The sequence below is a fragment of the Tauraco erythrolophus genome, chromosome 2 (assembly GCF_009769465.1).
Source record: "Tauraco erythrolophus isolate bTauEry1 chromosome 2, bTauEry1.pri, whole genome shotgun sequence".
NCBI classification, from domain to species: Eukaryota; Metazoa; Chordata; class Aves; order Musophagiformes; family Musophagidae; genus Tauraco; species Tauraco erythrolophus.
The window spans coordinates 36,543,152-36,560,534 of record NC_141466.1 but is presented as its reverse complement, the minus strand read 5'-3'; the positions used below and the strand labels follow the sequence as shown (position 1 = coordinate 36,560,534).

The 17,383-nt window shown below is 35.3% G+C and overlaps 1 protein-coding gene across 2 annotated transcripts in view; it reads left to right on the top strand.

Annotated features, from left to right (window-relative positions):
- The window catches only part of SENP6 (SUMO specific peptidase 6), an 85,916-nt gene that overhangs the window by 47,881 nt on the left and 20,652 nt on the right, over positions 1–17,383 (top strand). For both annotated transcript variants that reach the window (XM_086608267.1, XM_086608266.1), the window contains 8 exons: positions 1,358–1,428; positions 2,982–3,127; positions 6,517–6,919; positions 7,792–8,024; positions 10,596–10,766; positions 11,592–11,634; positions 14,873–15,052; positions 16,699–16,925. In XM_086608267.1, the coding sequence (XP_086464393.1) occupies positions 1,358–1,428; positions 2,982–3,127; positions 6,517–6,919; positions 7,792–8,024; positions 10,596–10,766; positions 11,592–11,634; positions 14,873–15,052; positions 16,699–16,925 (1,474 nt within the window). The remainder of the gene's footprint in view (positions 1–1,357; positions 1,429–2,981; positions 3,128–6,516; positions 6,920–7,791; positions 8,025–10,595; positions 10,767–11,591; positions 11,635–14,872; positions 15,053–16,698; positions 16,926–17,383) is intronic.

Sequence of the window (17,383 nt, the reverse complement as noted above, 5' to 3'; positions counted from 1 at the left end):
CCAGCCACACTTGTTTCTCACTCCTTCTTTCTGCCTGAGTTTTTCTTTACACTGCAGCCCCTCCACACAATGAAGTGTGTTTGTGTTTAGTAGTGGGCTAATACATTTAGAGGCCAGATTTGGTAAGAAGTAATCCCAAAGGGCTTTGTAGATAAATGTTGTTCCAGAGATGCTAGTTAATAATAAAATATGGGAAAACCTGAGAAGTATTACCTAGAAATGAAGAAAATGCAAAGGTTTTATAATTTGATGCGTTAGGAAATGCTGTGCTGAAAGAAAGAAAAACTTATGCCTAGTGCTGGAGTCTGCTTCGGCCATAGCCAAACTGGTGTCAAGTAGGTCCTCATAATGTAGCTGTTAGTTTGAGGCGTTACTGCCTACAGCTGTTTTCCTTTCCCCCTTGCTGTTGATTAATGTCCTTGTAATCAGAGGTAGCAGTATGGGATGCGTCTGACCCGTTTGCAGCCCAGTGCACTGGCTCAACTTGCCCATAAAAAACAGTTGCTGCTGAAGTTGTTGGCAGGGCCTCCTGTGTTTCAGGTGCGTGCCATCTTCTGTTATTGCAGGAGGAGTAATCTCCAGCTGCAGAGCAGGGTAAGACAGCTGAGAAAGAGAACTGCCACAAACAGTGACTGAGGTGCAGTGAGCTTCAGGAATCTTCATTTGGTAGTAGCATGATTGACATGCTTCTGTGGGAACTGAAAATATCTTTCAGGAGACTGAAAAAATCTTACTATAGTGCTTTATATTGCATTAATTTGCACAAAAATCTGTTATATGTATATTTGCAAATTATACCAACAAAAGTTTTATTATTCCCTGATTTGTCTATATTATTATATTTTAAAAACAAATATAGAGGAATTATGTCTTCTTCTGTCTTGTTCTTTTTATTTTTTGGCCACAACAATTTTTGACATCAAATCTCTGTCCTCTGTTTTGCATCTTCTCTTCCTGTTTTTTAAGTTGTGGAACTTGTGGAATCTACTTTAATATTAAAAATAATAGTCATTTCTATTTTTGGATTTTGAAAGTATCTACCTTGTATTTTCATGAATGAGGAGGAGGAGATGCAGGCTTCAGTCTTTGAAGACTTGTGTCTGAAATGGAGAGACTCCTGAACTATTGATTACTGTAAAAGGGAATTTAGATCAGAAACACTTCTAAGACCTTTACTATAGCTGTTCCTAGCATTCTGGTAATATTTTTTTTTAAGTGTACAAATAGCATGTAATAGGAGAACTTATTTATTTGTAGCTTTCAAATACATTTCAGGTTTATTTTGTTCATGTATAATTGTGGCTGAATTCTAATGGTGTCTGTCCCATGAAAAACTGTATATCTCATTTATTTCTAGAAAAGAATACCCTCCTCAGCTTCAGAAAGTGGAAGCAGACCACATTAGGTTACCACGGTCTCAAGGAGTGGGTAAGTTATGTTTAGAGTTCTCATTTGTTTTAAGCAGAATAATTTTTGAGTATTGCTTTGGGTGAGTGTGTTGCCAAACTTTGTGTAACCTTAATGTATCTATTTATAATCCTCATATCATGTTATTCTAGATTTATACAAGTTTGTGCATGAAGGGAGGACTTTGCCTCTTTTGTCAGATTGCTGCAACCTATTCAGTCATGTTATAATTATTTTAAATTAGGCTGCAGTTATTTTGAAAACAACTGAAACTGGGAAAAGTTAGAATCCTAGAACTGTTGGGAGTTGGAACAGATCTCTGGAGATCATCTAGTCCAAGACCCAGCTTGTTCTTGAATTATTGACAAGGAACTTCTGTAGTGCTGTTTGTGCAAAATGTAATGTGGTAACTAATGCTTGATATGAAGTATGTTCAGGCACAGAGGTAGTGGCCCTGTAGCTCAACTGAAATATACTCTATATTATTGATTAGGGGCCATTGATGGAGATGAAAGAGAAAATATAATTTGCTTTGAGGTATGGAAATCAGGAAACAGGAAAAGAAAAATCAGTGTGTTCGGTTGAGCTTTGTCAGTACGGATACAGATACAGTCTGTAAACCTGCTCCTCAGCTGCTTAGACATCTGTGCTGGCGAGCTATTCTGCTGTGCCTTTTTGCATTAATGTTAAATAGAACTTCATCAGATCTATGCAAAAGTAAGTTAACTTAGAATAAAAGTACTTCTTATTATTTCTTTTTTGAAACAAGTCATTCTTTAGCTTTGCGATATCTTCTAACAGCAGGATGCTTGCGAGACTATCAGTATGTATATTGAAAAAGTGTTCCTCTCTGTTAAAAAAAAAAAAAACAGACTTAAAAAAGTTCCAATATGGAGACTGCAGTTAAACCAGGGAGTAAAAATAGCACTTTAACATTAAACTGAATTAAGGCACTCTTGTACAACATACTGCACTTCTTAAAAGAAAATCTCGCTCTGCACATGATTAGTTTAAGTAGATTATGGATTTCTTTGTTCTATACTCTTCCAATATTTATATGAATGTCTCAACATAAAACAGGATATGGCAGTATAGTTCTCTGTGCTGCTGAGTCTTGTGTTGAAGGAATGAATCCCAATTACACAGAACATTTCCAGTTGTTCTAAATGTATTCACTAGCAGTCCTTTAGTGAAAATTACCATCAGCATAATTAGCAGATTCCCTCTTACTTTCGGTAGTGGATGCACCAGTCTAGTTAGTTGTTGTGAAATTAGTATAGATTTTCAATAACAAAAGAAAAGCATCCTCCAAAGATATTAAGCTACAAATTGTCACGAAGAGACACTGAAATAGTATAAATAAAACAACATTTTCAAAGTTACTTTGTGGAGCTTTTTTCTTATTCATACAACAAATCATGAGACACTTGAAACAGTGTAGTTTGGGTATTTTTTTAAAAAGTGGTTTCTGTTTACTTCAAGTTAGCGTATGTGAAGAAATAAGTTGATCATAGTTTCAACAGCATATGAGTAGACGTTTCGTATTAACATTTTTGCATTTTTTCCCTCCCTAGACAGTATAATGGAAAACACGGAAGAGTCAGAATCAGAATCAGAATCTGAAATTAAAAGAAAAGTGCAACAGAAACGTCACTGCAATTCTTATCAATCTGACTTGCCTCTATCTTCTGCTACCAAAAAATGCTTAAATCAGTTAAAGGTGGGTTAGATTTTAAAACTGTGTAAACTTCTGTTTAACTTCAAAAGTTGTAGCCTATTTTAGAAACAGGTGTTTAGTTGTAAAATGTGTTGAGAGTTGGGAGAAAGATTTACACATTAAATTTAAAAAAAAGTTATGATCATAGAGATATTTAAGTGTTAATGTTGATACTAGCTATTAAATATTTATTTTCTCATTCAAACAAACAGGTGCTGCACTAGAGAGCAAAACAATCTGTGTTTAAATTGATTGGCTGATTGATAAACCAGAAACTGATAATTTTGGTTTGCTGTCTGTGAAATAGAGGACCAATATTTCACTCTGACAGATTTGGGGTTTTTTTAAAGTGTTAGGATTTTCTGTACTCGTTATAACAATAAGTGCAGAGATACTGCAAAGATGCAAGTACTTCTTACTAAGTTGCTGTCTTTCTCAGTGAAACTGGCACAGGTATCCAAATGGCTTTCTGTGGTATAGATGCAGCCAACCAGTATGTGTTGTCTGGAACTTTTCTGAATATCAAGCTCTCTGTATTTCTTACCATCTTCCAGGGTTACTGTAGAGGATTCATAACTCCCACAGACAGGTCACACTGTATGACTATCAAAGCAAAACTTCCCATTAAAAAAAAAAAACAAACAGCTAGATCCATGATTATTATATATAATCAACTTTGTTTGCTTCTGTGCATTAGAAATTAAGTCAGACTATTTCTTTGTTAGGGTGCAACACTTGGTACTACTCTTACACGTTTCCATTATATATTTAGTTAATTAATATGATGTTACTTGGAAATTTTAATAGCTGAGTGTTTGATCTACATACGAGATACATATAGAGATATGATCTATAAAAGCTAAGTAATGAAGTAATAAAGTAGTTAAAAACAAAGCAAAAGACATTACAGTTCTGTGGGTTTTGTTTTCTTCATTACCCTGATAACTTAGTTTATATTTGCTTAAAGAAATAAAATACTCATTGCTTATATCCTGTCAGGTAAAGGACAAAAGCAGAAAACAGTATTCTACATTGAAATGCTCATTGAAGAAAACAGTTTAAAAATAAATGGAATCTTGTCACTGCCTTGATAAAACAATAGTCAATCCAAAAATCTAACAAATGTAATCTTTTAATACACAGTTTCCTTCTTACAAATTACAGGAATTAGCATGAGAGAAAGGAGAGCAGCCTCATCATTTGTGGCTGGATTGTGATCTGTGTAGGCCACTTGGAGTAACTCCTAGCTCTGTCTAGAAGACTCATATATATATTTGTGTGTGTATATATGTAGAAGCAAGGTGTACTTTCAACATATTACTCCTGGTTACAAAGCCATGGTACTGACTTCCAGAACTACTTCCTGCATTGTATACATGTGGAAAGCGAGGGATGGAGCTGCATGTAGAAGCATCAGAAGCTTGGTGTCCTTCACCCAGACTGCACATAGCTGATCACATTGCTGTTCTCTGTCTCCTTGATGAAAAAGCAGCACACTTGATTATGTTGTTCCAGCAGTGTGATTTCATTCCCAAAGCCATCAGACAGATGCACTTGTAAACAGTATTTAATAGTTAGATCTGGTACATATTCCTATGCTTCTGTTAGAAATCTGTAAATTTGAGAACACAACAGTCATGAATGGAAATGTTACTTTTTCTCAGATACAAGAGCTTAGTGCCTGTGTTAAAACTGTCAAGCAGTAAGCTTAAAAAAGGCAAAACCCCCATATTTTTTACGTGGCATATTAGGAGATTTCAAAAAGAGATCGGTAAAATTTGTGAGGCTACATATCATTAAAGAAATTGATTTAAATTCAACTACTAATTCAGGAAATGTCTAAATTGGTAATTATTACATCAAGTAAGGAGGGTATGTCCTTATTCGATTTATTCCCTGTGCTATCTTATCCCACCACTCCGGTTTTAAAGGACACTTTATACACTGGGCTTTTTTGAATCTGTTTCATTATAGGGTGTGTATTATTATATATCAGAGAGGGACTTTTTACAAGGGTATATAGTGATAAGACAAGGGGCAATGGCTTTAAACTGAAAGAGGGCAGATTTAGATTAGATATAAGGAAGAAGTTTTTCAGTCTGAGGGTGGTGAGGCACTGGAACAGGTTGCCCAGAGAAGTTGTAGATGCCCCATCCCTGGAAGTGTTCAAGGCCAGGTTGGATGAGATGTTGAGCAACCTGATGTAGTGGAGGGTGTCCTTGCCCGTGGCAGGGGGGTTGGAACTAGATGATCTTTGAGGTCCGTTCCAACCTTAACCATTCTATGATTCTATTAAATTGCAAAAATTTTGTAAAAATTGTATATTCTGCTTGTATGACTTTTGTCTTTACATTTATTTTTAAAAATTACTGAAGATCCCATATCTGAGGAAGTACTCTTCATTGGAAAAGTGTTCATGGCTGGGGGTGGGGAGTGCAAATTGTGATAGCTATGTTTTGAAAACAGGTTCAAAAAGTTTGTGGTGGAATGTATTTATTTAATTATTTATTGTCTTCAGTAGTTCACTGTGCAGTGGTTATGTCGTTTGAACTCAGTGTTCCAGGAGACAATAATATACAATAAATTTTAGTTCTAGAGGTATCCCATATTCAACTCAGTACACATTCAGCAGCTTATGTGTTAGTATTGAATCCCTTAGACCTTTCAATCCAAGTTCTGCACTTGTGATACATAATTAAGTAGGACCTAGTACGTGTGAGAGAAACAAAACATCTCTCTGTCTTTGCAGTGATAGGATATATTTTCGCTTGTAGCCCCTGCTTTCCCCTTGAAAGTTTAGGGACTCCTTTCCTGAAGTCCTGTCTTCTTCTCTGAGATACTGGACTCTAGAACAATGTATTTCCTTTTCTTTTTCTTCTCTCTCTCCCCTCTTTGAGAGGTGCTTTTTCCGAATGCTTTGCTAGACTTTTAGAAGATATCTTGGGAGGACAACTGAACTTCATGACCTAGGAGGCTGCTTCTAGTCCTCTTTAGCATTGCTCTGTGGATCCTTAGGTTACTTTATTTTTGTCCAATGAAACTTTTTACAGAAATGATGTAACTGGACCTTCATATTGATGAATAGAATATATCTGAACAGTATGCAGCCTTTTGAAAAGAAAAAAAAGCAAGAAGAAAAATCTGAATTGTCCAGCATTAATCACTTTTTAAAAATTGCCACGCACGTTTATTCCGCTTAGAATATTTTTCGTTTTCTTAAATGAAAAAAATCAATCTGTATTTTAATGTTTGCTTTCTGTGCTTACTGTAATGGCTAATATAGCGTTGTCAATCTTCATTCCGAAAGAAATTAAATGCAACATTTGGGAATGATATCTTTGTACTTACACATGCGCTGATGGTTTTTTTTTTTGTGTACGTGTCCCCTTTAGCTTTTGGAACAAATTGATTATTCTACTGATTGCCCAAATTGCGGGCGGGCAAATGAAAATCAGACCAAATGCCGACATTGTGAAAGTGCTTCTCTAAAGGATTTGCAAAGAGTCTCCAGACAAACTGTGTCACTAAGTGAATCTGTGGGACCTTTATCACGTTCTTCAATACATCAGAATTCAACAGGGCAAAAATCTTCAGGTACAGGGTTCAACACAAAGAAGTTTTATAGTTCTGCTGTTGGGAAAGGTCCAACGGATATTCTACTGAGTAACGAAGTTGTAGGACATTCTATGTTACGACAGAATGGAAAAGTTGGTCTTATAACTGGGACAAAAAGTCCTAAAATTACAGGAAGCTTAAGACAGAGGAGTACAAGACCATCTGAATTAAATGATCCAAGTAAGTGCCTCTTAATGAATATGACCATAAACTGAAAACCCAAAATGTTGTGTAGTGGAGGAATTGTCCTTACAGGCTTACATTACTGATTTTGCATGGAACTTTTTTGTGGGTATGTTCTTGAGGAAGAGAGGCCAGACCTTTTTATAATTTCCTTTTCATATACCGAGATACACTCTGAGAAGGATGAACATTGGCGAAAACAAAAATTATTTCATGATTTTTTTTTTTAAATGGCTCACATTTTAGAATTTTTAAAAAAGCATTTATTTGCAGAATTCCATCATTCACTCTCCTAAAAGGAAAGACAGTCTTTGATTTTATTTTTCCCCCTCTTTCCTTTTGAGCTACACATCTGAACACTATCCAGGTTTTCCCATTTATTTAAATTTCATAATTTGTAAAATGTTATTTTTTGTGCTTTCTCTGAATGAACTCAAATTAATTTATAAGCAGGAAAGAACTGGGATTTGGGAAATTATGTTTCTAGTTCTATGTTCTTAGTATAGTAGACCATGTTGTCTTACTGATTTGAACCATTTAAGTCATAATTTCTCTTGTCTGATTTTTTTTTAAGCGGTATTATTCACTGTCAGTCCTTGATTGAACCAAAAAATGTATGACTTCACTTCTCTGTCTAGAGGTGGATTAATGATACTCGTGTCTTGTATAGTTAGTTATGAGAAATAAAAAATGAGGGAGAGTCCCTGTGAGCAGATTAAAAAAAACCACTAATAAAAGCATAATATAATGAATGTGGACTTTTTTGGCGCTGCAGGACAATAACATAAATTACTTTTAAGCCATTGCTTGAAAAGAAATTTCTGTTACAGAAAAATGTAGTGGTTGAGAATTTAATATTTTCTGTTTAGTTGTTTTGTCTAGTGATGATGATGATGAGGAGGATAGTGGCAGCACTAGGAGAATGGAAAGCATTTCACCTCGTCCTGCAGATTCAGCGCGCTCCTCCCCAGCTCCTTCTACAGGAAAGGTGGAAGCAGCGTTAAAGGAAAACAGTTGTGGAATAGAACAGAGAATAGGTAGTATAACAACAGATACAGAAATTGCAGTCACACTACCAAGAAAAGCAAGAATGAAAGATCAGGTACTATTTAATGCTTTGTTTAAAGAAAACAAAAATCAAATCATAAATGGAAAATGTAAAGGCTTATCGTGCATTGTCAGAACTTGACTGTGTATTTGACTACCTTTCTTATTTAGCAGCTCGTCGAGTAATATCTCTGCTTACACAGTACTGGAAACATAAGGAAATGCATTCATTATATTTTTACAAGCATTTATAATGATTTGAATTATGCTTTTAACATAGATGCTTCTGTGTTGAATGTATACTCTTTGAGACTGGGCAGGGTATCTCTATGAAACTCAAGGGCTTACTTTGTTTGCAGAAGAATGTCAGTACCAGATGTTGCCTGGTAAGACTTTGGACGTTGAAGTTAAACATGAAAAGAGACACCAGGCACAATAGTGGCACTTCAAAACGAAAATACCTTGACAACTGTCCCAATTAATAGCACTTATTTTAAGGATTTCATGGTGGGGCTTTTGATTTTTAGTTGAGTACTACTTCAAGAATTGGATAAGCAAAGACAAAAAATGCACCATATGCAGACTCCTTAAATGTTGTCAAAAGGGACAGCTTTCACGGTATGTTAGGAACTTCACCACCTCAATAGTGAGCCATTAAGAAGAATAAATTCCCTGTGGCAACTGGTGTTGAATTAATAGTGCTGATAAAAGCCACTCTAGGGTCACTTGTCCAGTTTCACTATTGTGAGTTTGGCTCAACAAGGGTATGTGATCAGATTTCCACCTGCAGTCTCAAATCCTTTGTGATTTCCGAGTTAGAACGCTAAAGTAATGATGCCAAAACCTTCGTGCTGTGTTGAGATTCAGAAGCCAACATTTTAGTGCTGTAATTGATGAAATTATGGATGTTTATAATGTGGTGAATAATTAGTCATTGCTATCAATATAGAGCCGTGAACCTACGATAAAGCAGGGGGACTAAGCTTGGGTGATAAATAGATTTGAATTTCAGTTATTCTGGCATTATGTGCCGGATTAATTGAAAGCATTGCATCGTGAAGGCACTGGTGTCTAAGACTTCTGAAACTCTCTCAAATGTTTTCCTTTGTATATCCATATATTCCTGTTCAGTAGTGTTTAAGACCCAGTTGTAACATTGGAAATTAACTATGTATTTTAGACAAAAATAGGGAAGAGCCTGCTTTTGAAAAACAAGGTAAACAAATTTTTTTTTGGTGAAATTTAACACAAACTTTGCATTGCTTCAAGGAAGCTACCAAGAATTGCAGGTATGACTGTTTTTGTCAGATATGATAGAAGAAGCTTTAAGCAGCTCTGTTCATTTATTTTTCTCTCAGAATAGTCATTAATTCTTTACTGAAGAGTCTCTTCAGTACCCGAACATAGCACCACTTTAATGTTTACTGTCTTAGTGTTGTCTGTGATTTGAGTTTTGAGCTTTTAATAACACTTAGCTAGTTCAGCAGGCAAAAATGAAAAACTGTCTTCAACAAGAGTCCTGGGAAAATATTTTAATTACAGGGATTTAGAATCTCTGCCTTCTCCACTGTATGTAAATGAAGCATCCAAAGTATATTTTGAATTATGGCCAACATAGGCTAGTGATTAGGGTCTTTGAAGTGATTGTTGAGATTTAGTCTTAGTAGAAATATTAAATCCCTTAAAATGTGTTTCTGTGGGAGTTTAATTGTATTTTGTAACCCAAAAGGATGTTTATTAATAGCCAGCTTTATGAAACAATATAAATACCAAAGAAAAGCCTAGTGTACAGAAAATCCTTCAATAAAATAGAGCAATGCAACCAATACAACAAATTAATTTGTTAATCTGACAGCTATCAGCCAGCTTTCTTTCATTTTAATAGGTTTTTGTAAGATTGTTCTGTTGGTAAATAGGAGATTTCATTGAGATTACAGCTTCAGTCAGCATCTAGAGACTTTCTTGAGCTGGAGCCAAACTTTACGTGGCCTTCTTTCAGTGTCTGGTCTTCTGACCCCGGCATCTGTTCTAAAAACATCTTGATAGTTCTGCAGAGTTGCTTTAAGGAATTTTGATTTGGCTTAGTTATTTATATTTCTTGAAGATTTTACTGCTGTTAATGGGGTGATGTGCTGTACTTCAGTAATAACTCAGTGTTTTCAGTGAGCGAAAGCTTGAACTAATAAAAACCTAAAGAAAAAATAAAACCACCAACGTCGTGGTGCTTTTACAGCATTAGTGGTTTTATATAAATAAGCAAATAATATGTATTAAAAATAACCTTGTTTTGCTGGGCTGCACAGTGTTTCAAAATGATGAAAACAAAATTGGTTTTGGCAATTTTAGAAGGATTATTTGTGATTTGGAAATGTTAATAAAATGTCTACAAGTGTCAGCTTATGTTTTTTTTTTTTCTTGAATCTCGCAATATTATCATCTTTAGGTGTTCCAAAAAGTTCTTTAGGAAATGTCTACCTTCTGTGTATGGTTGAGGTGGATGCTATAGTAAGTAATCCCATTGACCAACAGAAAAGTAGCCAAAAATTTAGTCAGTAGTTTTTAAACAAGCTTGTTTTACCAGTAAATCTTAGTGAGACATTCTGAAATCTTGAAAATTACTTTTCAGTTTGGGAACATTGTGTCTAACACTCCAATAAAACGTCGTAAAGTTATTTCTCAAGAGATTGTAACTGAGGCTGTACCTGTCAATTATCAAAATTCCTGTGAAAGTGTCATTCTGAACTGTCGAAGTATACGAATAGGAACACTACGAAGAATGGTAGTGGAACCTGTAATTGTAAGTAAACTTGTTATTTGACAAATCTCGTTTCAGGTTTTGATGGACTTTTGTTATTTTCATACTTGAACAACATAATATTTTGCCTTTGTCTGTGGAACAGTAAGTTTGTCTTAATTTCAGAGGCTGCGATTCTCAAAGAATCCCAGAGTACTGCAATGTCCTAATGCATGTGATCTAGTTCGAGTGTTTAATAGAAACATCATGCCTGCAAAACCCTTGAAAACCTTGTTTACTTGGTTGGGAGGGAGCTTGCGGATTAGCGTGCATTTGTTAACAAAATTGAAGGTAGCAAATACCAAGAAATTAATATTCATAGGTGTGAGGAAGAAACATGTCTGCAGGTGAATAATTTTGCTTCTATAGAACAATATTTTTTTGGTGTACTTTCTAAGTTACATGGAGGCTTTCAGGAAGATACTGAACGTTAGTTGTATGCAGTAAGCCAGATAAAATGCAGATTTCTTGGTAGGGTAACCACATAAATAGCAGAGAGGTGTTACTTTTTCTTCCTGCAAAACCCTATTGTTTGATTTGCTTAAATACTGATAGATGACATTCGCTTTTGAAGATTTTTTTTTTTCCCCCTCCCTATAATTTGTGGTATTTTTCAGAATATTTTAAACCTTTTTCAAAACAGAGTATTTAGGATACATCTTAAGTTTCAACAGTTACTGACAGAGAGAGACACTGAATAGTAAAGAATAATTACATTTTACATTTTTATTTTAAAATTTTCATTACTCGAGTACTTAGTCAATTGAAATATGTTGACTAACAGTTAAAAGGCATTAAGTCAATTTTGGTTTGTGTTGTCTTCCACAGTTTTGCCTGGATTATATCAAAATACGCCTAGAAAGTCAAGATGGTGAGTACATCTTTCATTTTATATTAATACTCAATATATATATTTTGAATGAAGTAAATTTGTCGAAGGAGTTAACAGGTGAATCATAACAAAATGTCTATTCTGAGTTTATGTATGTAATAGATTATACTGGGTGCTTGTAGTCAGATAAGAGAAAAAAAAAAAGAGCATAATTTCACCATAAAACCCAAAATGATTTTGCATTATCTCTGCCTTCTACTGACAGAAAGAAAATTCAAAGGTAGCAGAAATCAGCAATTTGTGGTTTGTGTGCAACTGGGTCATTAGTTTTCTCCTTCGTGGTAGTCGAAGAGCTGTATATATTCTAGTGATGATCAGCAAAGGTTATCTTGGAAATTGTTAAGAAAATGATCAGCAAGAATGACCTCCTGTAAAACATGTTACCTCTAACACTTCATTAGTTTTTTTTATTTCAGATGCATAAGTAGAGAGTAAGTTTTTACACAGATGCCCTAAACCTTTCCTGTTTATATCTCCCTTTACCATTTTTTCTTCTTTAGTCTATTGGTTGTCTATTTGATGTTACTGAAAGAAATGCAGTGACATAGTGTAGGAAATGGTGAGCTTACAACTACGATAGTAAGTTTTCATGCATTAAATGCATTTTACAAAAACACCAAAAAGCTTAGTAAAACTTGTAGAAAATGTCTATCAATTTTTATTCAAAACAGCTGCATAGTGAAATTATTTCCATGGGACTTGATCCCTCAGTCGTATAAAAACGGTGACTCATTAAATGCTGTGTTTATTGGAACATTTAACACTTTTTCAATTCACTTTTTTTTTAGTTTTACATCTGGAAGAAGATGGGTGTATTCCCAGCTAGATCCTTTTCTATTAATTTCATAATCGTAGCATGATTTATTTAGTACAAGAAAGGGTCTTGAAATAAAAATGACACCTAATATATCCTAATATATTTTTTTTTCTTTAGATCGATTATGGTGGTCATGGTTTTTCAGAGAGAGGCAAATGCTTTCAACAGCTGTAGAAACAGCAGTACTATCCTGCCTTGAGCTTGTTTTTGCATGTATAAATCTATAGTGTTTCAAGGAAACAGCTTTGTGTTTCTAAAATGTAAAAAGCTATTCAGTTTGCCTTTAATAGATAAGTCCTGTTGTCTGTCTTATATCAGTGTTGCAGGATATACTGTTCACAGGTTAAGGCATTTATGGTGAACTGTATTATAAGATGCCTGTCTTAATGCAGAAGGATGAACATGATTTAAATTTTCATCTGAAGAGTAGACAGTCTTCCTCTCACATGAAATTCAGTATGCTTCATCTCAGTGCAAACACAGCTGCAAGGATTCCAAGTTTTCCTCGAAGACCAACTAGCTCATGTTTTGTCAAGGACCTTCTATCTAGCTATCTAGGCACCATTAGAAAGACCTGTATGCCTCAGTTAAATGGGTTGAATCTGGTTTTAAATTGGGATTGTCATTATTGCAGTCTGCCTCTGAAAATGGGAATTTAGGTGAAATTAATTAAGGTAGTGGGTACCTTTAGGAAGGAGAAAACTGAAGTATTACCACAGAGACTGTAGTATTACAACCTACTCTTGGAAAGCTGTTTTGTTGTTTTAAACACAAAGGAGAGAAGACCCTAGGAGTCATCTATAAACCTTCATTTAATTACTAGTTTAATTTTCCTGTGTAAGTCCCTAGGGAGATTATGGAGGATCAGTGCGAGGAGATGGACTAGTTATATCCATGTAGCATATTTCTGCTGCTCTTTTCCTCATGAGATGGCAAACTACTGTTCTGAGCAGTAAATGCTGCCCAGTCAGCTTGAAGGAGGCAATGTGGTTGCTGCAGCCTGACTCAGAGCTGGCCTGCTTCTTCCCCAGATAGTGGGACAGGAGTATTGAAGGTTTAGAGGGAAAGGACAGCTGCTTTGCTCCACAGAAGTGATGGTGACCCACCACTTCCAGTCTGCAGCCAGTGGATGCTTCGCTTTGGGTAACTTTTTGCCCTGTCTTTATGAGCAGCAGACTTCCTTTCTGGAAGGCACAGGGATGTGAATTCAGTTGCCAACAAGAAGGGAGGATGTAGAGGGCTGCTGCTGGACATTGGCTGCTAAATGCCAAGAGAAGCGTAGCAGAAACAGTTTAAAAAGAAAAGATGGGCAGTGAGGGACTACAGCTAGTGCTAGTAAGGTAGAAAGTAATGATATGTCTTTTATTTTTGGGGTTTTTTTTCCCCATCAAATGGTTTTGTGCAACTGTGGTCAGGGGGATGCCAATTAAACTCTTTATGTGGTAAAGTTACTAGTTTTTACTCACCATCTGTCTGGTCATGAAATATTTACTAGAATTTAACTTAAAGGCCTTAGTCTTTTCAGGAATTCCCTGCAGTGTCTCCTCCCTTTTAGAGGGAAAGGAGGACGAGACAGACTTCATGGATTGATTTTTGATTTATTAGAAGGGCTTTAAGTTGGCTCTATTTCTCCTTCTATCCTGCTTATGTTTTGTCCCCTGTGTCAGGGGATATAGTTTTTCTGGTGGAGGCTGCTGTCAAGCATGTGGTAGAATGGTGGAAGCTACCACGAGCTAAAGCTTTAGGTGACTACCATTAACCATTTTTCTGATTTAGAAATAATTACTGACATTGAACTTTTTGGGTCTTTTCACCAAATTCAAAGAGCTTGAATGTGTTTTTCCTTCCATTTTTATAATTCAATACTTTATACTGGCACCAGCAGCATCAGATGCAGTGTTAAAAATCTACCGTGTTGCTGACGTTTCTCTTTGGTAGTAAATTGAGATCAGTACTTTATTTTCCTCAGGCAGTCAGATAGTTTCTCTGCATGTATTTATTCTCCTCTTCATTTTAAAGTTATTTTTCATAAGGGAACTTGGTCAAAGATAAATTTACAAAGAAAGTTTTACAAAACTATTGTAAAATGTGTCATGGCAACAGTTGCAAATATAAATTGTCACTGGAAATGCTGGTGTTTTTTGTGGAATAAAAACTAGATTAAAGTTGGTGAAAAGCAAACAATTTATTTCTGAAATGTGACAGTGGAGTTCTGTTCATCTTTTAAGATATTAACAGTTACCACTTCCTGGATACGTGTTAATTTTAAACTTTTAAAAACTTTCTTAAAAGTTAATGAGCATATATTGATTTCTTGTTAAAATAAATCAAAGGGGAAATTGTAAAGGAAACCTACATATTTTTACTATAATTTAATAGAATGTCATAATTTTCTTCTAGAATCAGAAAGCGATATCCGAGAGATTAACCTGAAAACTTCTGAACTTACCAAATGTGAATGGTGCAGTGTCCGAAAATTACCAGTAGTTTTCCTACAAACAGTACCATCAACCTGCAGTAGCCTGAGAGACCAACTGAAAATGAGTAAAGATAACGTCTGGTACGAATGTAAAGGAGACAGTAAGTAAAACAATTTTGGTCTACTGTTTCACTTTAATTTGTGTTTTAAGGTTTTGCATCATGACTGACTGCACTAAGGAATAAAACTGGCATCGTTGTCAGGGACAGGTGTAGTGTTTTTCCAGACATGATGAGGAGTACAGTTCAGAACAGCTTGGCAAAACTGTAGTCTTCTGTTTGTCCGGACGCATGCCAGTTACAACCTGTAGTCAGTTTAGTGTAACTAAATACTATAATATACTAATATTATTACTGAATGAAAGCAAGTTGGTTTGCTTAGCTTTTGTACATGGGCCGTTACATTTATATGACAGCTTTTGGTATACTTCCTTCTGCATTCTGTGCTGTTCTGCTTACAGGCCTTAGTTTCAGTGGAAACTACTGTGTGGGTTGGCTTAGTGAAGTAGACAAATACCTGCTTGGAAAATAAGTGGATTGTCTTCACGTATCTTAAAATTAAGTTTAATTTCAACATAGTTTTTCTCAAGAGTTTAGCATCGCTGTTTTTTAAAATCAGTATAGAGTCCTCACCCCCTTAAATAGGCTTTTCTTTAGGTTAAATTTGGTGGTTATTTATACTTTTACTCAACTTCATAGATACATGATGCATTCAGATGGAGGAAGAATGCTTTCAACCGTCTCAGAATTGTGTGCCTCTAACCATAATACTGTTACTATAACCTCATCCACCTCCTATAAAAAGTGTGAGCTGTAAGGAATATTAAAATTACCAAAGTAATTGGGGAGCATGCAGGGGAGCTAGAGAAAGTCTTGGGAGCAGGCAGCCAGGTGAACGCAGGTGTTCACAAGTGAAAAAAGGAAAAGTTTCCTGAGTTGTCTGGGTAAGAAATCCTTCTCTTTCCATGTCTCTCAGCCTTTTTCCCCCTGAGGCCGTGGCTCTGAGCTGGTTTTACACCCAACTGCTTTATCGTACTTGATACTTTTTTTTTTTCCCTTCCCTTTTGGCAATCATATCTATTTGAAAGTAGGAGAAAACGGAGTGAAATATTTTAATATAAAATACCGTGTAGATGTTGACGGGGTTAAGTAGATGAAAGTCATTTTTATAGTAAACATTGAGACCACAAAAGCCCATCTACGTTCTTAATATAGTTCTCTTTTTGTAATAGATTTCCACAGATACATGTATGTTCATAGATTTTTGAGAGAGCTTGTTTTAGACTTTTTACTGTTGACCTGGGAGAAATTAGGATATGGTGTTTCTCTATACAGAGGGGAAATTATGCTGTATACATAATTTCTGGAATTGTATTGAAACAATAGGATAGAAACTGTAATAAGAAAAAGAAAGTATTGATTACAGAGTCTTGCTGTCAGTGAGCAGAAAAGCTGTTATTTCAAAATGTGTTTTGGCTTTGCATTCAGTGTCTCCTAAAAATTTTACCAGATGTAAAAACCAACATTTCTAGATTAAGGCAGAAGTTGAATGCACTCTTTTTGAAAATGTAGGAACAAAGTTTTGAGAGTTAATCCTTTAGTCTCTCTTCATACATGCATGTTATTGCTTGTATGTAGTGTCAGCAGTGTGTAAACATGTTGGCCCATGATTCTCTGAAATCTGTTTATAATTGTGACATAGTTTATTTTGTTTCTAAATGAGTGATTTTCTTTCTGCTTTTTTGTAGGTCAAGAAGAACAATATATCATTTTAATTTTTGAAACTGGTCTTGATCCTCATGCAAACTCGATATTTGAAAAAATAATTACTGACATTGGTATTAGAAATAATATTTCTGACTTCTTTGTGAAAATTTCCTTTGAGGAAGCCAATGGCAGGCTTGTTGCATTTACTAAGTGCTTGGAAGACAATTCCAAAGGAAGCCCATCTCACAGAGAAAACAAAATAAAAAATGTAATTATGTTTTTGTTTTAGAGCGAAGTCATTATATTACTTGGGTTACAACTGTACTAAAGATAGTGTGCTAGACACTAGACCAAAAAAAATCCCAACAACTTCTGCTGGCTTTTATGTGAGGATTCCCAGACTGGTCCATCGTGGGTTGTGAGACTATGGGAAATAGTCTGTGCATTTGCAGTACTTTCTAAGTGTGTTTAGTTTGATCCTAAGGTTGTGCAATGGTCCACAAGTGATGTTGTCATTTAAAAATTTTTAAAGGACAAGAAATTTGTACTGTATCTAGACAACATAATTGTTTCCAAATTAATTTACTGGTAAAATTATAACATTTCAAATAAGAAATGAAGTTGCAGTGTTGAAGTTATTTAATTAATGCTTTCTTTAAACAAAACTGCCTCTTAAAGAATTGGAAAGTTTTGTGGCTCTGCAAGAAATGACTACAGACCTAAGTG